Genomic DNA, 27,926 nt, shown 5'->3' on the forward strand with positions numbered 1-27,926 from the left:
CACAACAGTTAGACTCATTTCAAGAAAAGAATCAAATTTTTACTAATACTTTCCTAACTTATATTTGTCATGTTGAAATAATCCAAAGTTACAGCCAGATAAATTAGTAAGAGACTAAGTGTTGTCCATATACTAGAACCAATAAAAATGAGACAGTCTTGAAGTCTCTCTGAGAGTCCTACAGAAAGCAGCATAGCCTCTTAGAAAAATATCTTAAAATATCTTAGCCACAGCAAATATAAAGACTAGAATTGACAAAGGTGAGTCTTCTTGCCCTTCCCCTCCCAACAAGAGAATATATAGCAAAAGTTCCCAGACAGAAAGCAGACTGAGGTACATAAATAGAAATTTAATTAAGCCAAGTCATTTTAATTTCTTCTGTTGAAAAATCAGATGCTCTACTTTATCAAACTAACACGCCCCAATGAAGCCCTAGGGATTTCCAAATAATGTCACCCATCAAAATCTACTACCCATCTTTCCTCAGTAACTTAAACATCTTAAAGAGGATTAGAGTATTTTAAACTCTAGCACTGTATGTAGGCAGCAATTCCAACCAACATCTCACTCACAGCATAAGACCAGACATTCTTCTAATAGGGAAAACCCTTCACCAAGGTTACAGCCATAGGTTATCAACCATATAGGTAAAATACCTTTATTAGTAGCTAAAAGATCTATTCAAAATCATAATAGAATGTAGAAATCTGAGAATGTAGAACTACTACGTGCTAACTATACCAAAATCAATATCTGAAATAGTTTGTTTTTGTTGTGGTAAACTCTACTGAAAGAAGCAAGATTGCACTTTTCATTTCACTTGTTTTGGAAAGTGTACTTTCTGAAATGAACTAATTCCTTATTTTTCATATCTACAGCAACTTGTGTAATGATAGATTACCTAACAGCAGCTGTGCACTTGCATACCTGTTCTATACTAGACAATCTGTTTAAAGTGCTTAAGACTATGTCCCTTTGCTAAAGAAGGAATGCCAAACACCTCCCAACTCTTGAAGTGTTTATGCAGGCCACTTGATATGTTAAGAGCACTTATGAGGATGATGCTGCTGCCATCGATGCAGCAGGAGTCGATTTAGTGGGTTTAGTGAAGACCTGCTAAATCGACAGCAGAGTCCTCTCCGCTTGACTCTGGTACTCCACTAGAACGAGAGGAGTAAGGTAAGTTGATGGGAGAGCGTCTCCCATCGACGCAGCATGGTGTAGACACTGCAGTAAGTCAATCTCAGCTACGTCCACTCCAGCTACATTATCGTAGCTGAAGTAGTATAACTTAGTTGACTTAGCCCAGTAGTGTAGACAAGGTCTGGGATGCAAACACCATTCTTCACAATGTAGTGTTCACAACAGACCCTAATGATGCTGCATTGCATGCCAACAATAGCTACTGCATTGCTGATTAATTCATCAGTCGGAATGGGGAAGGGGACAGAGGGAAGCTTACAGAGTAAAACAGTAATGGAACTAGGGGTTGCTGCAAGGAGAGGGAAAGGCAAAGAAAGAGGAGAGAGAAACAGGAGGATCAGAAAAGAGAACCAAAAGGCACAAAGAGCGGTAGTTTTAAAGGTCAGAAAACGATCTCATAAAGTGAGGTTAAATAAGACAATAAATAATAAAAGATTAGCCACCGCACAAAGATAATATTTGACTCCTGATCTTTGTGCAAATCTCACATTTACATCAGTGGGAGAGCCACATGCACTGCTCATTATAAAAACTGTAACGTGGTCCACTGGTTTGAACATATTTTATTAAAAAGATACCACACAAACACCAGTGGCTATACTTGAGCTCCAAGTGACTACAATAGGGACAGGAAAAGAGGTCTACACAATAAAGCCTACGAATGCACAGCTATGTCAGCATGGCCCCATAGTGAAGATGCAGCATAGACCAACCGGAGTTTTTCTACCTGTGTAGGAACATCACCTCCTGAATGACATTAGCTATGCCGATGGAAGCACTCTGTCAGCATAGTCGTGCCTACTCTGGGATTTTTGTCAGCATAACTATATTGTTCGTGGTGTTTTTTTCATGCTCCTGACTGACATAGCTTTGCTAATGTAAGTTATAAGTGTAGACCAAGCCTGGTATTTGTTGGGTGCAGGTTTTATGGACTCTGAAAGGCCCTCATAATCTGTTGGGTCTTCGAGCGGCTGAAGCTTTGTTTGGTTTTGACTATAATGGAGGAGAATAGAGAGAAGGCATTCTGAGAGAGAAAGATGGAACTTTAGGTTAGTGATGACAGACTCCTAGTGACTGAGGGGGAATTGTCCTGGATTCCAAATGGTTAAAAGTAGTGAGGGTTGCTGAGGGGAAGCATGGAATGCAGTCTGTGTAGAATTTATTTTTGTGTACCTTGTGGCATAAAATAATTACACGTAAAAAACTTACTTCTGTTAATATTCACAATACTTTAAACACATTACCCAAGACTGACACTGCACCCCATATTCTTCATAAAACTACTATGATAGGATTATGGCATAACTATGATGTATTTTATGCAAGATAGGTCATGTAAGCTATCATTGGAAAGGTTATGATGTACTGACTATGATTATCCTATTTGTATCCATGTATCATTTCTGTATCTGAAGTCAGGAATATTGTCTATGTATCTATTACAAATGTGTTTACACATGGAGAATGCCCACTAGGCAGAATGCACTCAGTCTAGATGGCTGGCTGGGAAGGGCCCATTCAGGTTAAAGGGCCATTAGGAGAAAACAACAGGCCTTAGAAGAAGCTTCTCTCTCACTTGAAGGGCAGGGCGGACCCTTCCTAAGGACTCTACAAACTGCCTCTGACTCATGTCTGCTATGACACTACAGCCACATGTGACCAGGTCACCTGGCACTGGACACCATGTTGGGATACCAGTGTTTTTCCACTGACTGGCATGGGAACCAAGTTTTGAAACAAAGGGTTCCTACTATATGCAAAAGCTATACAAGGCAGGGGACTGACCTCATCAGGGTTCTTCACTGACTCCCTGCCCAAAGAGACTCCTGGAAACACCTAAGGAACAAAGACTGAACTGGGTGTAAGTGCTGAAGGGATTTTTAGGCGTAAAAGGGCGTAAGACCCAGGCTGAAGGGGTTTTTAGCCTGTGAACGAAACACCTAGGGATTCCAAGCTGTAAGTTAGTGCAGCTTGCCCCTTAAGAGCCTCAGTCTGCTTGCATCATCATTTAGGGGGAGAATTTGCTATTTATATCCGATCTGTGTAGTATATTAAGTTTAGTTTGTGTGTTTATTTGCTAGGTAATCTGTTTTGATCTGTTTGCTATCCCTCATAATCACTTAAAATCTATCTTTTGTAGTTAATAAACTTGATTTTGCTTTGCCTAAAACCAGTGTGTGGGGAAATCAACTCAGGACAGAAAGCTGTTGTATATTTCCTCTCCACATTGAGGGAGGGAGCGAATTTCATGAGCTTACACTGTACAGTTCTCTCTGCAGTGCAAGATGGTATAATTCTGGGTTTACACTCCAGAGAGGAGGTGCGTGCCTTAGGAACTGGGAGGTGCCCTTGCTGTGCCGCCCCATGCAGAGCTAATCACAGCATCTGTATGTAACTGCAGCTGGATGTGTCCCTACCTGTATGTGTGCTGGTAAAGAGCAGGCTGGAGCCTGGGAAAGGGCTTGGCAGGCTGGTCACAGCAGTACAGTTTAAAGGGAGCCCAGTCTGGTGTCTCGGGGGGCTCAGTGGTACCCCAGTTCCAGGTGGCACCCAGGGGGAACCCGTCACAAAGACATTCACATCTCTGAAGACACATCGGCAGTTCTAGTGTATTGCACTCTTCACTTTACAGAGGAGATGGAAAACAAGTTCCCAGAATCATCCAAGACCATGTCATCATCATGTTGGTGCAAATGAAAATTAAAAGCTCCCACTTACACAATTTGAAAAAAAATATACAGTTACATAAATGGAAAGACATGAAATTTGAAAGCTGATCGCAGATTTACAAGTATTATTAGTAACAAAAGAACTAAAAATTATTTCTTCAAAAAGTATTTTCAAGCTTGAAAGCTTGAAGCTGAAGGCTTTTTAAAGTAAGCTAACTCTTTTTATTCGTAGATAGAGAAGATTTGGACTGCCAGTACAAAAAATACTCAAGGAAGGGCACCAAAGCTCATGCTATTGTACCACCATTGTTTTTCTAAGTAAAAAAGACACCACATATTGGATGTAGATCCGAAAGTGTAAAGAATTATACTTTGTTACAGGGAAAAAATGGTATGCTAAAAACACTGCTGGTTTAGGACCACACTGCTGGATGATATGGAGTTAATCTCTAATTTTAAAAAGGGATGCTGTTAAAGTATAATGTTTCAAATTTGGATTAAATGAAAAACTGCACATTCACAATACTTTACAGCTAGTTATCCACTGGATCTGTTGAGTTTTTCAAAAAGTAGGGATGCCATGGATTTGAAATTAGTTAACCTTCTGGTTAGAGCTACTAAAACAAACTCAAGGTATTTGCTGTTTTGACAAATGCATGTGTATACATAACACTTTCCCCCTATTTTGTTGTGCATGTTTGAAATTTAGCATTCTTATAGACATAGCTGCAATTTACCAAACTGAAACAAGTATCAGAGGGGCAGCCGTGTTAGTCTGGATCTGCAAAAGCGGCAAAGAGTCCTGTGGCACCTTACAGACTAACAGACATATTGGAACATAAGCTTTCGTGGGCGAATACCCACTTCTTGCTTGCATATTTATACCTGCCTCTGAAAATTTCCACTACATGCATCCGATGAAGTGGGTATTCACCCAGAAAAGCTTATGCTCTAATATGTCTGTTAATCTGCCACAGGACTCTCTGCCGCTCAAATTGAAACAATTTACCAAGATTTGTGGTTGATTCTCCATCACTAGCAATTTTTAAACCAAGATAGGATGTTTTTCTAAAAGATTTGCTCTAGTTCAAACAAGACTTATTTTGTGAAAGTTCTATGGCCGATGTTAAACAGGAGTTCAGTCTAAATACTCAACTGTCCTTTCTGGCCTTGGGATACACGAATCATTGATGTGAGTTTTGGGGGTGAGATGAAGGCTGGCAACAGTTGCTTTTACTAACGGTTTAACAGATTGTAGAAACTGAACAAATTAGATTTTGGTTCTAGTTTTGGCAAGTTTTTTGACTCCAGGATGAATAATTTGTGTCAGCAAGGATTAATTCAATGGAAATGCAAGATACGTGTCGACATATAGTTGCACATTTATTTTAGTGGATGGTGAGATCTTATATCAAATCCAACTAGTTAGGAAAACTTAACACTTAATAGAATGATTCCATGATTATAAATTATACCACAATTTAAAAAGTGAGTATTTTCTAATTTTCTAATAATATGAAGAATGTATAGATCATAAAATCGTGGTAATAAAGCACTTGTCACATTAACAGCAATTCTCCACTGCATTCTCCTATGTGTTTCCTGTCTGGGAAATGAGTTACACAGAAGATCTCAACAACCAATGATGCATTTTCCTTAATTGCTTACTTACCAATTGTAAGCTAGAATATAAACTATTCTATTTATTTTACTTTTCTTTTCTTTAAATGGCCTCTCCAGGTAAATAATGGCTCCTGGAATTGATGAGCTACAAAGCCTTTAATAGAATGCATCCAATGAAGTGAGCTGTAGCTCACGAAAGCTTATGCTCAAATAAATTGGTTAGTCTCTAAGGCGCCACAAGTACTCCTTTTCTTTTTGCGAATACAGACTAACACAGCCGCTACTCTGAAACCTTTAACAGCTAGGTTACCACTCACCATACAATACAGGTCAGCACGGACAGTCATTACCACTTGATGTCTGATTTCTGACCTGTGTGAAATGAACTTTTAGCTTCCCTATTTTCATGGACAGGATTGCAAATGACAAATTATTGTCAGTACTTGCGTTGTTGAGAATCTCAAAAGAGAGCCAAGAATTGAATGGTCTGTGGAGTCACACTTTCACTGCTAGGGGATGTGGATTTAAGCATATTACCCCACCAACGTGGAATAGAAGTCTTTGCTGTGCAAACCAATAGATTTCACTTTCTGTTGCTGTCAGATATAGCATTACAGTTCATTTAAAGAAGCTGAAAGCACTTTGATAAATTGATTAAAAGGTGGTCTGATTTCATGGTACAGTAATTTTTGCAACGGCCCCTGTATCCTTTGCTGAAATATCACATGTAAACTTCCTACCAGAATACACCTCAAAGTATCACAGTAGATACCGCCAGATGGCCAACAGCACAGGAAGCAGGCCTATGCTTCCCTCTCTAGTCCCTGAGTGAAAATACCATTGTCACAAGACTGAACTGAAACCACTGGCGTTTATGCTCTATAGAGTGCTACCCAAAGATCCTTAACTTAGGGCACATCTACACTTGCAAACTTACAGCGCCAGCAGTTACAGTGCCGCTCAGAGAGCGCCGAAGGAAAACCGCTGTTGTGTGTTCACACTGACAGCTGCCTGCACAATAGGGTGCTCACACTTGCAGCACTATTCGCAGCCGTGCATTCTGGGCAGCTATCCCACAGAGCACCTCTTTCGCTTTTGCCACTAAGACTTGTGGGAAGGGGTCACGGGACATCCTGGGTCCTGTCCCAATGCCCCATGATGCATTGCTTCACTTCCCAGCAATCCCTGTGCTTCCGTCAGCATTTGGTGCCATCTTTCAACAGTTTGTGTACGGTGCACCCTGCCCTGCCTCTTTCTGGGTGCAGGAATGGATCCCGAGCTGTTACCAGAACGTTGCTCATGCTGATAACACATCACGAGTGGCAATGGAGTTACTCCTTAAACTCCAAAGGCAAGAGGAGTGTGACATAGTTCTCGCCACACATACTAGCTACGACACGAGATTGCTTGTGGCATTCACGGAGATGCTGACCACAGTGGAACGCTGCTTTTGGCTTGGGAAACAAGCACTGAGTGAGGGGATAACATCGTGATGCACATCTGGGAAGACGAACAGTGGCTGCAGAACTTTCGCATGAGGAAAGCCACATTCATGGGACTGTGTGATGAGCTCACCCCAGCCCTACGGAGCAAGGACACGAGAATGAGAGCTGCCCTCTTGCTGGAGAAGCACATGGCGATTGCACTGTGGAAGCTGGCTACTCCAGACAGCTACCAATCTGTTGCTAACCAGTTTGGAGTGGGAAAGTCGACCATTGGAGTTGTGTTGATGGAAGTGTGCAGGGCCATTAATCACATCCTGCTCCAAAAGACAGTGACTCTGGGCAACGTGCATGACATTGTGGATGGCTTTGCACAAACGGGCTCCCCTAACTGCGGAGGGGCGATAGATGGCACATACATTCCAATTCTGGCACCAGACAACCTAGCCACCGAGTACATTAATCGCAAGGGGTATTTCTCAATGGTTCTCCAGGCACTTGTGGATCACCGTGGGCGTTTCACAGACATTAATGCAGGCTGGTCTGGAAAGGTGCAGGATGCATGCATCTTTCGGAACACTGGCCTGTTCAAGGAGCTGCAAACAGGGACTTTCTTCCTGGACCAGAAGATCACCGTAGGGGAAGTCGAAATGCCCACTGTGATTCTGGGAGACCCCACCTACCCCTTAATGCCGTGGCTCATGAAGCCATACATGGGGCAACTTGACAGCAGCAAGGAGCGGTTCAACAACAGACTGAGCAAGTGCAGAATGACTGTGGAGTGTGCATTCGGACATTTAAAAGCCCGCTGGTGATGCCTGTATGGGAAGCTGGACATGGCCAAAGTCAATACTCCTATGCTTATAGCCGCGTGCTGTACGCTCCATAGCATTTGTGAAGGGAAGGGTGAAAGCTTCACTCAGGGCTGGACCGCAGAGGCTCAGCGCCTGGAGGCTGAGTTTGAACAGCCGGAGACCACGGCTATTAGAGGGGCACAGCACGGGGCCACAAGGATCAGGGATGCTTTGAGGCAGTAATCTGAAGCTGAAAGCCACTAATATTTGTTGCTATGCTTGGGATTGCAGTGCTTGTAATGCTAAGAGGTGGATGGCTCATATGATGCAAGAAGGGGCCTTAACATAATTGTATGTTGCTTTGCAGTGCTCTTTTTGCTTTCACGTAATAGAAAAAAAGATTGCTTTCAAACAAACAATTCTTTTATTGAAAGACAACAACCAGAGAAGAGTCAAATGGGAAAAAAAAATTCATCAGCAGGGAGGAGGATGGGGGAAGGGAAGGTCTCAAGTGGAGGTGGGGTCCCGGGATGGCTACAGATTTGTGTATGCCCAGGGATCATACCCAACCTTCTCCTTTGGAGTACGATGCAGCAGGTTCTGTACTTCAGCAGGGCCAAACTGCAGAGGGATGGGTGTTGAGTGCAGTTCATAGTGGGAGTCCACACTGCTGGACTGTGAGGAGGGAGGAGTGGAATGCTGCGGGTAGAGAGTGGAGCCAGGAGGTTGATAGGAGTGTGTAGGCAGTGTGGGGGGGCAAAAGGGGGGACCACGGGACAGAGTTTTGTGACAGCAGCTGCAGGGGAGGGCGGGCACAGAGCTGCTCGGTTTGAAGAGCTAGTATCGGCTGAAGCGTGTCTGCTAGGCGCTCCATAACTGTTAAGAGCCACTCCGTGGCTTCTTTCTGGTGTGCCGCATTCTCTTTTCAGTCCTTTTTCTCGCTGTCCCGCCACTCCTTCAATTCCTTTTTCTCAGCGGCGGAGTGCATCATAACTTCATGCATAAAGTCCTCCTTAGTTCTTCTTGGACACTTCCTAATACTTCACAACCATTCTACCACCGATAAAGAGGGAAGCTCCCAAGGTCATCTCTGTGAAGTTTAAATGCAGCATTCTGCAGAAACAGTATTGTTTGCAATATAGACAACACTGTTTCAGTGCTTTAAAACACAGCCAGTACTCTCACACCTGTCACTAACTGGCTGACCCCAGGTAAGCACACAAGCCACAAGACCTCCAAAATGGCGAGTAGCAGCAGGGGCAGGGTAAATCACTGGACCCTGCTATACACTGGGCACATGCCTCTTGGGAACTTGGGGAGAGTTAGCACTGTAGGGTGGGCCTGATAATCATTCTTGTCCCCACACTTTCCAGAGGAGGTGAACATTATGGAAGATATCTCGCTGCTGAGGGTGAGCAGGGAATCAAGGGAGGGTCTTCTCCAAGCCTGCGGCTTCCACCCTGGCCCCTATGCAGCTAGCCTCTGTGCAGCAATGGTGTCCCCCCATCCCACCCCACCCATAACGGCACAGTGGCGCAGGAAATTTATGGTTAATGGGGCAAGAAACAAAGCAGCTCTGTCAAGGAACCTGTGGCAGTGGATTGCCCAGTATCTCCACGAGAGTTTCCTGGAGATCTCCGAGGGAGATTTCCATGAAGTGAGGGAGTGTATCAACAGCCTGTTCTGCTGCTCAAACTAGGCATGCGGTGGGAGACAAGCCTGCTTTCTGCAACCCTCCTACCCCCAACATCTCACATCAGCAATTCCCAAACTCAGATCCACTTACCAGAGGCCTCCTCTCTTGTCTGTGCTTCGGCAAGATCCAACCGCTGTGACTGGCTAGGCTCCTCCAGGGTAGAAAAGAGCTCCTGACTGCATGCATCTCTGGCCTCCAAGTCATCCTCTGCCTCTGGGTTCCCCTCCCTCCTTCATCCAAGATTGCCTCCTCCTGGCTCAGTGCACTCTCAACTGGCACGCAAGCCAATGAAGTATCCACAGGGGACTTTGCAGTGGAGGTGGGGTCACCACAGAGTATCGCTTCCAGCTCTTTGTAGAACCGGCAGCTGGTGGGTGCAGCACCGGAGTGGCAGTTTGCCTCCCATGCCTTGCGGTAGGCGTTCCGCAGCTCCTTCCCTTTGACCCCGCACTGCCGTGTGTCCCGGTCATGGCCTTTTTCTGTCATGCATCTAGAAATCTGTCTGTAGGTATCATCATTCCAACGGCTGGAGCGCAGCTGGGACTGCACAGCCTCCTCTCCCCAAATCCCGATGAGGTCCAGCAGCTTGGCATTGCTCCAAGCAGGGGACCGCCTGGTGCGTGAAGCATGCGTGGCTACCTGGAAAGATGCGCTGAGACAACTGCACGTACCACCGAGCAAACAGGAAGGGGACTTTCAAATTTGCACAGGAATGTCCGGGGTGGGGCTGACAGTGGGTCACCTGAGGGCAGGGCAGTCGAGTTCAAACTGATGGGCAGAGAGGTAAGAGCAGATATTGTGGGACACCTCCTGGAGGCCAATCGCAGCAGTGTCATCACCTCGGCGACTACACTGGCACCAGAGTGCTGTAAGCCCCAGCACAGAAAGCTCTACGCCCCTCCTCGGGGTGGTTATCTTAGAGCGCTGCATCTGCACAGTTTCTGCGCACTCGGTTCCTTGGCCGTCTGTGCACCTCGGGAGCTACAGAGCTCACAGCTGCTTTACTGCACGCAAACTTGCCAGGGTACACAGGGCCTTAAAGTGCAAATAAAACAAATTAGCTTAGTTCTTGTTTTTTCAGTTACTAACTGGATTAAATTTGCTGGTAGAAACATAAGAACGTAGCCAAGGTGCTGCATGCTCTGCAGCAAGCTGGAAATTCTGTTACAAGGACCCTTGATTCTAGGACACTCTGGTGAAAATTCTCAAAGTTCAGTGGCAGTTTTAGATACATTTTAATAATGAGTTTTCTAAATTCACGATGCAAATGAATAATTCAATCACAACAGTAGTTCCTGTATTTGATATTAAATTTGTTTGTTTTATATTGTCCACGCACTTTCAATGCCAAATGTTGTCATCTTGAATTTTCAAAAGTTAACTAAGGATACGTCTACACTGGAAACTTCAAAGCACTGCTGCGGGAACGCTCCTGCATCAGCGCTTTGAAGTGTGACTGTGGTTGCGTGCGAGCGCTGGGGATTAGCTCCGAGCGCTGGGAGCATGGCTCCCAGAGCTCAGAGCTTATCTACACTAGTGCTTTAAAGCGTTCAGACTTGCTGCGCTCACACCCCGAGCCAGCAAGTTAGAGCGCTATAAAATCATAGAATCATAGAATATCAGGGTTGGAAGGGACCCCAGAAGGTCATCTAGTCCAACCCCCTGCTCAAAGCAGGACCAATTCCCAGTTAAATCATCCCAGCCAGGGCTTTGTCAAGCCTGATCTTAAAAACCTCTAAGGAAGGAGATTCTACCACCTCCCTAGGTAACGCATTCCAGTGTTTCACCACCCTCTTAGTGAAAAAGTTTTTCCTAATATCCAATCTAAACCTCCCCCACTGCAACTTGAGACCATTACTCCTCGTTCTGTCATCTGCTACCATTGAGAACAATCTAGAGCCATCCTCTTTGGAACCCCCTTTCAGGTAGTTGAAAGCAGCTATCAAATCCCCCCTCATTCTTCTCTTCTGCAGGCTAAACAATCGCAGCTCCCTCAGCCTCTCCTCATAACTCATGTGTTCTAGACCCCTAATCATTTTTGTTGCCCTTCGCTGGACTCTCTCCAATTTATCCACATCCTTCTTGAAGTGTGGGGCCCAAAACTGGACACAGTACTCCAGATGAGGCCTCACCAATGTCGAATAGAATAAATACCAATAAAATGTAACCTAATTAAGACAAATGGGGCAGTTCACACCTCTGAGGTGGTCTGCAAACTATTGGCCAGGTCTACATTCAAAAGTTAAGCCAACCCAGCTATTTCTCTCAGAACTGTGAAAAAGCCAGACCCGTGAGCCCTGTAGTTAGGCCAACCTAACCGCCATTGTAGACAGCCCTACATAGACGGAAGAATTCTTCCATCGACATAGCTACTGCTTCTCAGGCAGGTGGAGTCACCACAGCAATGGGAGAATCCCTTCCGTCGCTGTAGTGAATGGCTATGCTGAAGAACTACAGTGGCACTGCTGTAGCTATCCTGCTGTAGCATTGTAAGGGTAGGCTAGCCCACAAGAAAGTCTGGTCCACACAAAACATTAGTCAACACAGCTCCATCAGTCAGCAATGTGAAAAATCTACACCACTGACCAATGTAGCTAAGCTGACCTAACTCCCAATATAGATGCAGCTACATAACGGAAAAAAATGCTTCTGTCGATGTACCTACGGTTGCTCGGGGAGGTAGTAGTCTTACACTAATGGAAAACACCTTCCATTTCTGCAGGCTGGATCTACACTGCAAAGTTATGCCAGCATACCTACAGCAATGTACCTATGCATCCGATGAAGTGAGCTGTAGCTCAGGAAAGCTTATGCTCAGATAAATTTGTTAGTCTCTAAGGTGCCACAAGTCCTCCTTTTCTCTATGCCAGTATGGTTTCTGTAGTGTACAAATACCCAAAGAAAATGATGCACCAGTTTACATCCATTTCAAGGTTACCTTTGTATCCAGGAGGGCCAGAAATATAATTTTTTAAGAACAATGCAGTTTGCAGAACTCTAGAGCAAGTAGTGTATTCCTCAGCAAATGCTGCTACCATGGAACCACTGAATACACAGGACCTTTGTTATAGCAGACTTTCCCTTTTCACTTGTTTAAGCTTCTTATTTGATGCTTCTTTCTAGAAGATCTGTGATACTGCTGAATCTTTCCATCACACTAAACAGACAATATTTATCCAAGTATTAACTGTGGGTGTTTTCAAAATTAAAAGTATTCTGCAGTTATATAAAAATAGTATAGCAATACATTTCAAGTAACTGTGGTATTACTCTTGGAATCCAAGGATCTGGTGAGGACTAAAATTACTTGCAATACAAGTACTGTATGTTGGTATATTTTAATGCTGTAAGATTATTTTAATTCTTAAGTCCAGGAGCCTGAATTGCTTGTTTGTTACATTCCCTGCAATGCCTGGGGAAATCCTTGAGTGTTTGGGAGATGCTTTTACAGAAGTTTAAAACCAGGTTTCAGCTGGTTGCTCTTCACTCAGCCACAAGAACAGGATGCTAAAGTTATAAGATATACATGCTGGAATACAAATCTAATCAAATGGCTGCCTTTCTATTAAAAAAGCAGGAAAACCTCTAGACCAGCGGTGGGCAAACTTTTTGGCCTAGGGGCCACATCTAGGTATAGAAATTGTATGGCAGGCCATGAATGCTCACGAAATTGGGGGTTGGGGTGCGGGAGGGGATGAGGGCTCTGGGGTGGGGCCAGAAATGAGGAGTTATGGGTGTGGGAGGGGGCTCCGGACTGGGGCAGGGGCTTAGGATGGGGGGTTGCTCTGGGCTGAGACCGAGGGGTTCGGAGAGCAGGACAGGGATCAGGGCTGGGGAAGAGGGTTGGGGTGTGGGGAAGGGCTTGGGGGTGCAGGTTCCAGGCAGCACTTACCATAATCAGTGGTATGTCCCCCCCTCCTGCTCCTACATGGAGGTACAGCCAAGCAGCTCTGCCCCATTTGCAGGCACCGCCCCTGCAGCTCCCGGAAGCAGCGGCATGCCCCCCTCCCGCCCCTGGTCTCCAGCTCCTAAGCGGAGGCGCAGCACTAAGCAGCTCTGTGTCAGGTTCCCAACCAATGGGAGTTGCAGGGGGCAACGCTTGGGGTGGGTGCTGCATGCCGAGCCCCCTGGCTGCCCCTACACATAGGAGCCAGAGGGGGCACATGCCGCTACTTCCGGGAGCCACATGGAAAGCCTGCAACCCCGCTCCCTGGCTGGAGTATGAAGCAGGGCAAGCCCCTGACCCCACTCCCCAGCAGGAGGTTGAGGGCCAGATTAAAAGGTCCAACAGGCCGGTCATGGCCCGTTGGCCATAGTGTGCCCACCACCCCTACTCTAGATCATAGAATCATAGAATATCAGGGTTGGAAGGGACCTCAGGGGGTCATCTAGTCCAACCCCCTGCTCAAAGCAGGACCAATCCCCAATTAAATCATCCCAGCCAGGGCTTTGTCAAGCCTGACCTTAAAAACTTCTAAGGAAGGAGATTCCACCACCTCCCTAGGTAATGCATTCCAGTGTTTCACCACCCTCCTTGTGAAGAAGTTTTTCCTAATATCCAACCTAAACCTCCCCCACTGTAACTTGAGACCATTACTCCTTGTCCTGTCCTCTTCTACCACTGAGAATAGTCTAGAACCATCCTCTTTGGAACCCCCTTTCAGGTAGTTGAAGCAGCTATCAAATCCCCCCTCATTCTTCTCTTCTGCAGACTAAACAATCCCAGTTCCCTCAGCCTCTCCTCATAACTCATGTGTTCCAGACCCCTAATCATTTTTGTTGCCCTTCGCTGGACTCTCTCCAATTTATCCACATCCTTCTTGTAGTGTGGGGCCCAAAACTGGACACAGTACTCCAGATGAGGCCTCACCAATGTCGAATAGAGGAGAACGATCACGTCCCTCGATCTGCTCGCTATGCCCCTACTTATACATCCCAAAATGCCATTGGCCTTCTTGGCAACAAGGGCACACTGCTGACTCATATCCAGCTTCTCATCTCATCAAGACTTCCTTGAATTGATAACCTTCCATCATTCTGTCAGGACGATGGCATTTCATCTTTACCCAGAGTCCTCTCCCCCCAACACCAGTAGAACCCCTGTGATCTGCAGGAAACTACAACCCTGCACCCCTCTGGAAGCTCACTCCTTTTCCCCAGTAGCATGGCTCAATCCTACCTAGTACTCTCCTCTTTCTAGAGTGGGATGTAGGTGGAGCAAAAGTGGGGAGTATATGCAGAGAAGCTAATATAGCCTGGCATTGCATGAACTTTTTGCAACCATCTTCTGTGGATATGTAGGAATGACACTGCAACCATCCCTGTCTACTGCAACTTCACCCCCTCCTCCTATGCAGAAAACAAACTTTGCAGAGAGCCTCTCTGTGTCTATTGGGGACAGATAGACTCCAATGAGGTCATTAGGTATGGGCAGCATACTTCCTTTCCCAGAGCTGGGGATTTAGCTTGAGTGCCACCTGTCCCAAAGTGGAGAGGAAAAAGCCTATCTTTTTCCATCATTTCAGGTCTACATGCAGACTAGGGATTGGAGGTTGCAAGCCTTACCACATTGATGTGCACCTTTGAGTGCTTATCCTCACTGCAAAGCTAACTCAAGTTCCATGCACACACAAAAACCTTGAAATCAAGCATGATGGTGGTTTTAATTCAAGTTGGCTGGCCAATCAGAGGGTAGATACTAAAGATCAAGTTAGCACAACTCACCAGCTGCTAGAACAACCACTCTGTGCAGCTCAAGTATTATTTTGCAGCGTGGCTGCTTTTATGTGAAAGGAGTTAACTCAAGTGCAGGCAACTCTAGTTAACCATGCAGTGAAGAGGAGACCAAGAAGTTTTGCATGCCTCTCTCCCCTCACTTTTCTGGACAGACAGCTTTCCAGACTTACACTTGGAATACAACCAGTTTTGTATGAATTGGGTAAAGGAGCCTGCTCTGCACTCTGAAAAGCCATTCTATCCTGTGAAGACTATGAAAAGAGTTACCTTCAGGAAAGACTCTTTAGATAGCCTACAAATATAATTGTAGTTAAAAAGCAGCAAGCAGTACTGACCTGCATAAAATAGATTTAGAGGTTGAGCAGAGTCTACCAATACAAAATGGAAGTTGACTAGACTTTTTACAAATTCTGTGACTTTTTGCTTCGGAACACTGATTGGTGTCTTCAGTGACGAAAGTACTATACTTGAGACTTTCCGATACACAGTACAACGGTCCCACCCCCGGACTGACAGCCTCTGTGTTGTTGCAGAGGATGAAAGTCTCAGGGAAGGAGAACATCCAACTGGAGCAGAGGGAAACGATCCCACAGTTAGTACCCTCCTTCCAGATAATGTTGTGGTATCCTCTCGCACTGAGGATACCTCTCCGGAGGAGGGAACTCCACTTATTAGGAAGAGACCGGTATTAGTAATGGACAATTCAATCATTGAAAACATAGATAGCTAAGTTTGCGATGACCAGGAGAACCGCATGGTGCCTTGCCTGCCTGGTGCGAAGATTGCGGATCTCTCGAGACATCTAGACAGACTTATGCAAAGTGCTGTGGAAGAGCTGGTGGTCATGGTACATGTAGGTACGAGTGACATAGGGAAGGATAGGAGAGAGGTCCTAGAGGTCAAATTTAGGCTGCTAGATAAGAGATTGAAGTCCATGACCTCCATGGTAGCATTCTCTGAAATGCTTCCAGTTCCACGCGCAGAGACATTTGAACAGGCAGAACCACAGGGTCTCAATGTGTGGATGAGACGATGGTGTAGGGAGGAAGGGTTTAGATTTATTAGGAACTGGGGAAACTTTTGGGAAAGGGGCAGCCTATAAAGGAAGGATGGGCTCCACCTAAACCAAAATGGAACCAGATTGCTGGCACTTTAAATTAAAAAGTTGTTGAGCAGTTTTTAAACTAAGGGCTGGTGGAGAGCCGACAGGTGCAGAGGAGCACATGGTTCGGACAGAGACATCCCTTAGGGGAGGATCTGTTAATGGAGATTCTCTATGTCCTACTAATGGGAAGAGGATGGAAGATGATACAGGTAGGATCTGATGAGAAACAGTCAAATGATAAAAAGTCTCATTCAATTATATCATGTAATGCCAGTCAGCTAAAAGGTGACAAGTTTTTAAAGTGCTTATGTACCAATGCTAGGAGTCTAAATAATAAGATGCGTGAACTTGAGTGCTTCGTATTAAACAAGGATATTGATATAATAGGCACCACAGAAACTTGGTGGAATGAGGATAATCAATGGGACACAGTAACATAAGGGTACAAAATATATCAGAGGACAGAACAGGTCATGCTGGTGGGGGAGTGGCACTATATGTGAAAGAAAGCATAGAATCAAATGAAGTAAAAATGTTAAATGAACCAAACTGTACCATAGAATCTCTATGAACAGTAATTCCATGCTCTAATAATAAGAATATAGAAGTAGGGATATATTACCGGCCACCTGACCAGGATGGTGATATTGACTGGGAAATGCTCAGGGAGATGAGAGAGGCTATTAAAATAAAAAAGGGGGATTTCAACTATCCCCATATTGACTGGGTACATGTCACCTCAGGACGGGATGAAGAGATAAAGTTTCCTGACACCTTAAATGACTGCTTCTTGGAGCAGCTAGTCCTGTAACCCACAAGACGAGAGGCAATTCTTGATTTAGTCCTAAGTGGAACACAGCTTCTGGTCTAAGAGGTGAAAATAGCTGGACCCCTTGGCAATAGTAACCATAATAATATTAAAATTAATATCCCTGTGGCGGGGAAAACACCACAGCAGCTCAATGTAGCATTTCATTTCAGAAAGGGGGACTACACAAAAATGAAGAAGTTAGTGAAACAGAAATTAAAAGGTTACAGCACCAAAAGTGAACTCCCTACAAGCTGAGTGGAAACTTTTTAAAGACACCATAATAGAGGCTCAACTTAAATGTTTACCCCAAATTAAAAAACATAGTAAGAGAACCAAAACAGTGGAAGCATGGCTAAACAAAGTAAAAGAAGCAGTGAGACACAAAAAGGCATCCTTTAAAAAGTGAAAGTTAAATCCTAGGGAGGAAAATAGAAAGGAGCATAAACTCTGGCAAATGAAGTGTGAAAATATAATTAGGAAGGCCAAAAAAGAATCTGAAGAACAGCTAGCCATAAACTCAAAAGGTAATAGCAAAACAATGTACATCAGAAGCAGGAAGCCTGCTAAACAACCAGTGGGGCCCCTGGATGAGGGAGATTCCCAATCCTGAGCCATTCTTTTTAGGTGACAAATCTGAGAAACTGTCCCAGATTGAGTTGCCATTTAGAGGAGGTTTTGGACCAAATTGATAAACTAAACAGTCATAAGTCACCAGGACCAGATGGTATTCACCCAAGAGTTCTGAAGAAACTCAAATATGAAACTGCCGAACAATTAACAGTAGTCTGTAACCTATCATTTCAATCAGCTTCTGTACCAAATGACTGGAGGATAGCTAATGTGATGCCAATTCTTTTAAAGGGCTCCAGAGCAGCGTTCTAATTTTTCCCACCCATGTACGGAACCAATTTTGTTACATGCACCAATATGGAGGAGATGCGTGACACATTACCTTCATAGAATATTAGGGTTGGAAGAGACCTCAAGAGGTCATCTAGTCCAATCCCCTGCTCAAAGCAGGACCAACACCAATTAAATCATTCCAGCCAAGGCTTTGTCAAGCCAGGCCTTAAAAAGCTCTAAGGATGGAGATTCCACTACCTCTCTACAAATTCATGCAGTGGTAGTGCGGTCTCTGGGGAGGGGCCGGGGATGAGGGGCTCAGGGCCAGGGCAGAGGGTTCAGTGAAGGGGGTGAGGGCTCCAGCTGGGGGTGCAGGGATGGGGGACTCAGGGCAGGGGCAGAAGGTTGGGGGGCAGAGGTGTGAGGGCTCCATCTGGGGGTGCGGGCTCTGGGGTGGGGCCAGGGATGAGGAGTTTGCAGTGCAGGAGAGTACTCCGGGGCTACAGCGGGCAGAAAGGACTCCCCCCAGCTCTTTCTCTTCACAACAGCACCTGGGCTGTGGGGGGAGGCGCCACTCCACACCACAGCAGCTCCGTGGCCGTGCCACCCCACCCCAGCCACAGCAGGGCTGGGAACCCCGGCCACCGCAGGTCTGGACCGTGGCAAGGCTGGGTGCCCCAGCAGGGCCGGGCTAGGTTGAGGCTGGGGGAGAAGCACCCCTGGCCTGGCCCCATGCAAGTTCCCTGAGTGCCTGCACAGTGCTAAATAGGCTCCTGCGCGGCCATGTGGCTTATAGGGAACCTAATTTCAGAGGTAATTCCGGCAATTACAGGCTGGTAAACCTGACTTCAGCACAGGGCAAATTGGTTGAAACTATAATAAAGAACAAAATTGTCAGACACATAGATTAACATAATTTGTTGGAGAAGAGTCAACATGGTTTTTGTAAAGGAAAATCATGCCTCACTAATCTACTAGAATTCTTTGAGGGGGGTCAACAAGCATGTGGACAAGAGTGATCCAGTGGATATAATGTACTTAGATCTTCAGAAAGCCTTTGACAAGGTCCTTCACCAGTGGCTATTAAGCAAAGTAAGCTGTCATGGGATAAGAGGGAAGGTTCTCTCATGGATTGGTAACTGGTTAAAAGATAGGAAACAGAGTATGAATAAATGGTCAGTTTTCAGAATGGAGAGAGGTAAACAGTGCTGTCCCCCAAGGGTCCATACTGGGACCAGTGCTGTTCAACACATTCATAAATAATCTGGAAAAAGGCATACTCAGAGACATGGCAAAATTTGCAGATGATACAAAAATACTCAAGATAGTTAAGTCCAATGCTGACTCCAAAGAGTGACCAAGGTATCTCACAAAACTGGGTGTCTGGGCAACAAAATGCAGATGAAATTCAACGTTGATAAATGCAAAGTAATGCACATTGGAAAATATAATCCCAACTATACATATAAAATAATGGGGTCTAACTTAGCTGTTACCACTCAAGAAAGATCTTGGAGTCATTGTGGATAGTTCTCTGAAAATATTCACTCAATGTGCAGCGGCAGTCAAAAAAGTGAACAGAATGTTGGGCATCATTAAGAAAGGGATAGATAATAAGACTGAAAATATCATATGGCCTCCATATAAATCCATGGTACGCCCACACCTTGAATACTGCGTGCAAATGTGGTCACCCCGTCTCAAAAAAAGATATATTGAAATTGGAAAAGGTTCAGAAAAGGGGAACAAAGATTATTAGGGGTATGGAACGGCTTCCGTATGAGGAGAGATTAATAAGACTGGGACTATTCAGCTTGGAAAAGGAATGACTAATGGGGGGAATATGATAAAGGTCTATGAAATCACGACTGGTGTGGAGAAAGTAGATAAGGAAGTGTTATTCACTCCTTCTCATAACACAAGAACTATGGGTCATCAAATGAAATTAATAGGCAGCAGGTTTAAAGCAAACAAAAGGAAGTTTTTATTTTTTCACACAACGCACAGTCAACCTGTGCAACTCTTTGCCAGGGGATATTGTGAAGGCCATGACTATGACAGGGTTCAAAAAAGAACTGGACCTATCCTCCATGAATGTATCTATCAATGGCTATTAGCCAGGATGGGCAGGGATGGTATTCCTAGCCTTTGCTTGCCAGAAGCTGGGAATGAGCAACAGGAAATGGATCACTTGATGATTACCTGTTCTGTTTATTCCCTCTGGGGCACCTGGCATTGGCCAGTGTCAGCAGACAGGATACTGGGCTAGATGAATCTTTGGTCTGACCCAGTTTGTCTGTTCTTGTTATATTCTTAATTTCTTTGTAAGTTACACTGCCCTAATAATTCAGCTATGAATGAATCCCACCATATTAGTTTCTCAGACTGCTCAACAAGAGATGGATAGATGGATCAAGTGTAACTACTCTTGAACTCAGACAATTCCTTCTTTGGTTCTGATTTCACTTCCATTTAATAACCACAGTACCTTGGATATTTTCTTGAGAATTTTTAGGATCTATGGTGGCGATGGCTAGATACAGATAAGCTGCCCAAGATATGTTTATAAAAACAAGCATAAAGGCCTGATAAAAAGGAGGATATTTCACAAGTACTGTATTGACATTCCTTACTGTCGGTATTTTAAAATCACTTTCTCTGATACTGGCATTAGTTGATTTTAAAAGTAGATTTTTTCCTCACCTCATTCTATAGTAAATTGGAAATCCACAAGATGACAACCAAAAAACATAATGGAATACTTCTGGTCCTTTTTACATCTACAGGGAGTAGAGTAACTTGTCACATAATTTTATTGCAAATCTCATAATAGTTGGCATTTTCCATGACATGCCAGCGGCTGGTGTAATGTGACTATGTGAGAACCTCATCTCTCTCACTTTTTTTTTTTTTTTAAGTTTCTACCCCACATGGACGCAGAGAAAAGTTTGAAAATATGAACCCTAAAAGGCACGAACACCAGAAGGCAAATAAATAACACAGAAATTTATTTTTTAAATCTCACAATTTTTAAACCAATCTCATGACTTCAGGAAAGGCAGGGAGGGCTGACTCAACATTTTTGAATGTTCAGGGTTGGCAGTATTGCTCTTCTTCTAACCATGGTTTGAACCATACAAGTTGTTCCACCTTGTCAGACTCCCATGCAGAGTCCCATTGATGTTAATGGGATTCTACAGTGGTCTTTTCACACAGAACTTTCAGGATTAAGCCCCACATTTGATCCACAGAACTGCTTCCAGAAACCTAGTTAATGTTTCTTTTAGGTTCAGAACAGGCAACATCAGGATATTAAGCTTCCTCAGAATGAGAGTGCTAAGACAGCGGAAGGGTGACAAATATTAAATAAAATATTTCACCTGAGTAATTAGAGGTGTAACAGTAGCTCTGATTTTTACCTACCTTTGAATTTTTATGTAGTGTAATGTAACTAATTAGCCTACAAAAGCTAAACATTTAATATTGAACTAAAGAACTCTTAGGGCATGGCTACACTTGCAGATGTAGAGCGCTGTGAGTTAACCATCCTTCGGAGAGCGCAGTAGGAAAAGTGCTGCAGTCTGTCCACACTGACAGCTTCAAGCGCACTGGCATGACCACATCACTTGCAGCAGCATTCGGAGCGGTGCATTGTGGGCAACTATCCCAGCATGCAAGTGATTGCAACATGCTTTTCAAATGGGGGAGCAGGCAGCGGAGCGTGACAGGGAGAGTGTTGGGGGGGGGGAGAGAGATTGGGTTTTGTGGGGCTGAGACCATGTCAGCATGCTGTCTTGTAAGTTCAGAGAGCAGCAGACTCCCCTCTTCCCCCTCCCCCGCCTCTCTCTCACACAACATTCCACAGGAATGACTTGCTTTGTCTAGGAGCAGATAAGCAGCCAACTGTCAGAAACAGAGCTTTCAAAAGGCATATCCGCATTCCTGCAGCAATTCAAAAACAAGAGTGGCTGCTTGACTTAAGGGGATTATGGGACGTTTCCAGAGGCTGATCAGAGCGCAGTAACGCAATACCTCGTTCACACTGGCACCACGGCACTCCAGCAGGGGCGCAGCAAACGTTATTCCACTCGCCGAGGTGGAGTACCAGCAGCGCTGTAGCCACGGAGTCAGAGAGCTCTTAGTGCCTTGCCAGTGTGGACGGGTGGTGAGCTAGTGTGCCTGGGGCTCCTTTACTGTGCTGTAACTCGCAAGTGTAGCCAAGTCCTAAGATGCAACACTGGCGCAGCATGCAGCTTTAAATATAATATAAGCCCCCACTGATTTGGAGATGGCAAAGTGACAGCTGTCCAACAGGTGGGAACAGTTTGCTTCTTACACTAGAATACCACATTTTTCTTACTATAGCCAGATACTGTACTAATAGGGGACTTAATACAAGGAAAGTTTTAACAAAATCCTGCTCACACATCGTGTACTACTTTGACCTGTATAATGCAGCCAAGAGAAACATACAAGAGCGTTAGGTCAAGTCATAGGTCAGAACTACATGTAAGTAGTGGTAAAAAGATAAAATTGATATTTAAGTGATTTTTTTTCTACATTTTATCCACAGTGCTTCAAAAGAATCTACTTTTATTTCCCACAATGTATATGATGGAATTGTTCAGGTGTGATGACTATCATTTTTACTCTGAGGTAAAAAAAGTCATTAAATATAAACTCCTTTTGTCAAAATGCCTCCTTCTGAAAGAATAACTCTGGGTAGCTTGAAAGCTAGTCCTTTCACCAACAGACATTTGTCCAATAAAATATATTACCTCACCCACCATGTCTCTCCGATTCTGAAATACAAGTAAGAACTCTCAAATTAGCATTTCATATTCTCACTGGCTAAAGAGCTACAGCCGCTGATACTAAATTTGATGTAGTGTGATTTGGTAACTTAAGACCAGTCTGAAGTTACGCAGCAGATGGATAGCCAACTCACAACTAGATTCCCAGTCTACTGTCCTATGTGCTGGATCACAGTGGCTTCCGTTACCATTTCAACCAGTGGTGAGCTGGAGCTGGTTCGCACCAGTTCACTAGGGACAACCCTTTCTAAAAGGGCTTCTAAATTTAACAACCAGCCAAATGTGGCTTTTTAGGTGCCAACTCCATGGGTGCTCCAGGGCTGGAGCACCCACGGTGAAAATTTGGTGGGTGCAGAGCACCCACCGGCAGCTCCCCACCCCATGCCCAGCCCCAGCTCACCTCCGCTCCGCCTCCACCTCCTCCACTGAACATGCCGCCCTGCTCTGCTTCTCCGCACCACCGGCTTCCCGCGAATCAGCTGTTCACGCAGGAAGCCTGGGAGGGCTGAGAAACAAGCGGCGGCTTCGCGCTCAGGCCCAGGGAGGTGGAGCGGAGGTGAGCTGGGGTGGGGGGGCACAAGGAGGGCTGCCCGCACTGCAGCAGGTAACCCTGGGACCACAGGGGAACCGCTTCCCACCCCAGCTCGTCTCCGCCTCCCTGGGCCTGAGTGAGAAGCCGCCGCTTGCTTCTCAGCCCTCCCAGGCTTCCTGCGTGAACAGCTGATTCGCGGGAAGCCCAGGAGGCGGAGAAGCAGAGCGAAGCGGCACATTCAGGGGAGGAGGTGGAGCAGAGGTGAGCTGGGGCCAGGAGCGGAGCGGGGAGCTGCCAGTGGATGCTGTGCACCCATCAAATTTTCCCCGGGGTTCTCCAGCCCCAGAGCACCCACGGAGTCGGTGCCTGAGGCGCCACTTTTGATGTGATCAGTGGGGGGAGCGGCTGCTCCCCTTATTCCCCCACTAGCTACGCTACCCCGCCCCTAGGAGCCAGAGTGGGCACCCACTACGGTGGCCCACGAGACCCTCCTGCCCAGTTCTGGGGACAGTCAGGGGACAAGGGAGGGGGATGGATGGGGCAGGGGTCCCGGGGGGCGGGCCATGACCCCCTAGTGGGGTGAGGAGGGAACCGGTTAAGATTTTGGCAGCTCATCACTGATTTCAACATCATATTTCTCTACTTGGAGACCAAAGACAGTCCACAAAAACAAAAGAAACCTTGGACATAAATGATATAGTGACTGGTCATATCAACATTTATGAAAATGATCAGGTTTTATCAATGTAAAGCACATGTGATTTTTTTTTTCCAAATAGTGCTATTTGTTTGTTAGGTATCACCAAAGCGCTCAGCACTGTACAAGACAAAGACAACAGTAACTGCAGTGAGAAGCTTACATTCTCGGGCCCTGATGCTGTACGTTTCTAAACACATGGGAGGTTCCATTGACCATAACAATACTAACCTTGTACATATGAGTAAACTTTTTTTCATTCCACTCTTAGTACAGAATAAATCTGTTTCCCACTACCTATAATTATAATCTCAAGTATCAATATACTTCCAAGTAAATGAAGTGTAAGTATTAAAAAAGAATCATCCTTACTCTGACCCTGACATGCCTCTAGAGTTTATCAGTTATTTAAGCAGCAGAAAATGTAACTCATATTTTGGGTTCATACCACTATTCTGAACTCTGATCCCCTTGACCCCTGAGAACCCTCCAAAGCCACCAAATTAAGACTCTCACTTCTCTGGTTACACAGCTTCTGAAACCATTATTTTCTTACACTGAAGCCATTTAGAACCTGCATTTAAGATTAAAATGTTAAAACAAAGCAGCAATTTTTAAGTGAGCCAAATGAAAAAACAGATGGCGTTGGTAACAAAATTCCCAACCTTGAGTGTAACTTTTATATTGATTTCCAAGGTAGATTGTTTCCCCAATATCCCTGCATTAGGCAGGGCATTCAGCAAGACAAGCATTTCAGCTACTCCCAGCTGGAATTTAGGAGAACTGTCACTGACTATATATAAAATTAACCATTTTGATGTAGTTGCACTTAAGTACCTACGCAAGATGTGCACACACGCAACATTAATTGATTTATACACTGGTGCAACTCACAAAATATCCACTGCATACTCTCTTCCGTTTTCACCCACTTATCCTCAGTTTGCTCTTTATAGGAAACTGAAGGGCCATCAGAATCCAGGGCCAATCAATCCATAAACAAACACCAGATTTTCACTTACACGGATTTTGGTGTCTTAGATCCCAAAACTTCAGTGGTGCAGGACTTCGCCCCACCAAGGGAGATTTCTGCACAGAGCTCATTGCAGGACTGGCTCTTGACTACAGGTTTCTCGGGGCAACAGCCCGGTTTGTGTGTTTGTGAAGCAGGGGGCACACTAAGGAGACCGGCCATAGGAGACCCTCACCGCGCGCCGCTAAGGGCCCCGGCGGGTGGCCTGGAGCGCGAAGCCTCAGGTCAGGGCTGCGACCCTGCCACAGAACCGACCTTAAACAACGCACAGCCCCAGCCGGGGGTCTCAGCCCGCCGCGGTGCTGTCATGGGGACTCCCCCACCCCCCCCCACAGCTCACCGGGGGGGGGCTGAAGCACCGGAAAGGAGCCCCCCCAGCCTGGGGGGCGGGGGGGACAGGAGTCCAGCCGCTCATCGACCCACCTTGACCCACTCTCCCCCCGCGGGAAAAAGAGCCCGGCAGCCGGCCCCCCGGGGCGGGGAAGGAGCCCGGCAGTCCCAGCCCCCGCGGAGAGGGGGAAGGGGAGCGCCATCATCACCTTGGCTCTACCGGCCTCCAGCTTCCTCCGCCTCTCCTCCGCGTCCATGGCCGGGGGGCGAGCCCGACGAACGGGGCAGGCTCCCGACGGGCGGCTGCGGGAGGGGAACGGGCTCCGAGGCGCCTCACGGCCCCAGCGGGCTCACAATGGCGCCCGCCGAGCCCACGCTCAGGGAAGGGCCGCGCTGGGACCGGGGCCCCGCCCCCCGCCCCGCCCCGCCCCAGGCCAGGCAGGGCGCCCCGCGTGGGGCTCGGCCCGGCGAGGGCCCTGGCCGCTCCCGAGGGGCTCCTGCCGCGCGGCCGACTCCGCCCAGCGGCCACCCACCGGCCAGCGGGGCATGGGTCTGGGCCGGGCCCGGGCGGTTGGGGGGGGGAGGGCAGTGGGCGGGGCTGGGGGGCAGGGGGCGGGGCAGGGGGCGGGGCACTGTGCCCAGTCGCACGAACGGACGGTTGGGATTGACCGCGGGGGCCGGCGTTCTCCTCCCTCTGCAGCTCCCGCCCCCGCCAACGGAAGTGCGGAGGGAGAAGCTCCTCCCCACCGCGGAGCTACGGCTGCCTGGATGGTCAGTTCAAAAGGATGCGGGGCCAGGGCCCGCCCCCACAGGGGAGCTAGCCAATCGCCAGTGGGCGGCCTCAGCCCCGGGAAAACCGAGCCGGCCAGTCAGGAGCTGGGATGGGGGAGGGGGAGGGGGAGGAGTCTCCGCCCCCAGGCCCAGGGCGTGAGGCGCTTCCCGCTGGTTCCTCCCTGTGGGGGCGGGGCAGGGAGAGCGTCTAGTGCTGCGCTGCCCGTGGGGGCTGCGTGCGACCCGGGGGGGGGGCGCGGACCCCCCCCACAGGCCCCACCTTGCCCCCTAGCTCTATGGACCGCCTCCTGAGGGCCTGCCCCCCCGGGGAGGGGCTCCTAGCTCTGTGCCCCCTCCCAGCCCAGCCCCAAGGGGAGGGGCTCCTAGCTCTAGGGACCCCCCCTTTGGCCCTACCCCCCCGGGGAGGGGCTCCTAGCTCTGTGCCCCCTCCCATCCCAGCCCCAAGGGGAGGGGCTCCTAGCTCTAGGGACCCCCCTTTGGCCCTACCCCCCCAGGGAGGGGCTCCTAGCTCTGTGCCCCCTCCCATCCCAGCCCCAAGGGGAGGGGCTCCTAGCTCTAGGGACCCCCCCTTTGGCCCTACCCCCCGGGGAGGGGCTCCTAGCTCTGTGCCCCCTCCCATCCCAGCCCCAAGGGGAGGGGCTCCTAGCTCTAGGGACCCCCCTTTGGCCCTACCCCCCGGGGAGGGGCTCCTAGCTCTGTGCCCCCTCCCATCCCAGCCCCAAGGGGAGGGGCTCCTAGCTCTAGGGACCCCCCCTTTGGCCCTACCCCCCCGGGGAGGGGCTCCTAGCTCTGTGCCCCCTCCCATCCCAGCCCCAAGGGGAGGGGCTCCTAGCTCTAGGGACCCCCCCTTTGGCCCTACCCCCCGAGGAGGGGCTCCTAGCTCTGTGCCCCCTCCCATCCCAGCCCCAAGGGGAGGGGCTCCTAGCTCTAGGGACCCCCCTTTGGCCCTACCCCCCGGGGAGGGGCTCCTAGCTCTGTGCCCCCTCCCATCCCAGCCCCAAGGGGAGGGGCTCCTAGCTCTAGGGACCCCCCCTTTGGCCCTACCCCCCCGGGGAGGGGCTCCTAGCTCTGTGCCCCCTCCCATCCCAGCCCCAAGGGGAGGGGCTCCTAGCTCTATGGACCCCCCCCTTTGGCCCTACCCCCCCGGGGAGGGGCTCCTAGCTCTGTGCCCCCTCCCATCCCAGCCCCAAGGGGAGGGGCTCCTAGCTCTAGGGACCCCCCCTTTGGCCCTACCCCCCCGGGGAGGGGCTCCTAGCTCTGTGCCCCCTCCCATCCCAGCCCCAAGGGGAAGGGCTCCTAGCTCTAGGGACCCCCCCCTTTGGCCCTACCCCCCCGGGGAGGGGCTCCTAGCTCTGTGCCCCCTCCCATCCCCAAGGGGAGGGGCTCCTAGCTTTAGGGACCCCCCACAGGGAGGGGCTCCTAGCTCTATAGAAACTCCCCTTCCCTGCTTCTCCCCCCCCCCCAATGTTGTTGGAGGGAAATAAGAGGACAAGCACATAATAACAGGTTTCAGAGTAACAGCCGTGTTAGTCTGTATTCGCAAAAAGAAAAGGAGGACTTGTGACACCTTAGAGACTAACCAATTTATTTGAGCATGAGCTTTCGTGAGCTACAGCTCACTTCATCGGATGCATAAAGTGGAAAAGCTCATGCTCAAATAAATTGGTTAGTCTCTAAGGTGCCACAAGTACTCCTTTTCACATAATAATAGGGGCTGGCCCTGTATTTTAAGTGATAATTTAGGGGAACACCCTTTCCCGGAACATGTCATGGATTTTGCTCTCAAGTGTACAATGCAATTATCAT

General features: G+C 47.5%; 1 protein-coding gene across 6 annotated transcripts in view; it reads right to left on the reverse strand.

The window, feature by feature from the left end:
* Nucleotides 1–25,675, reverse strand: part of PCNT (pericentrin) — a 230,239-nt gene extending 204,564 nt beyond the window's left edge. For 2 of the 6 annotated variants that reach the window (XM_073306954.1, XM_073306953.1), the window contains exon 1: nt 9,518–10,029. In XM_073306954.1, coding sequence (XP_073163055.1) covers nt 9,518–9,913 — 396 coding nt within the window. In that variant the 5' untranslated portion in view covers nt 9,914–10,029. Of the gene's footprint in view, nt 1–9,517; nt 10,030–25,537 lie in introns of those variants that run through there. The other 4 variants (XM_073306958.1, XM_073306955.1, XM_073306956.1 and 1 more) reach the window with 3 other exon arrangements.
* Nucleotides 25,676–27,926: the final 2,251 nt, after the last annotated feature.

The sequence above is a fragment of the Lepidochelys kempii genome, chromosome 11 (genome assembly GCF_965140265.1).
Source record: "Lepidochelys kempii isolate rLepKem1 chromosome 11, rLepKem1.hap2, whole genome shotgun sequence".
NCBI lineage: Eukaryota > Metazoa > Chordata > Testudines > Cheloniidae > Lepidochelys > Lepidochelys kempii.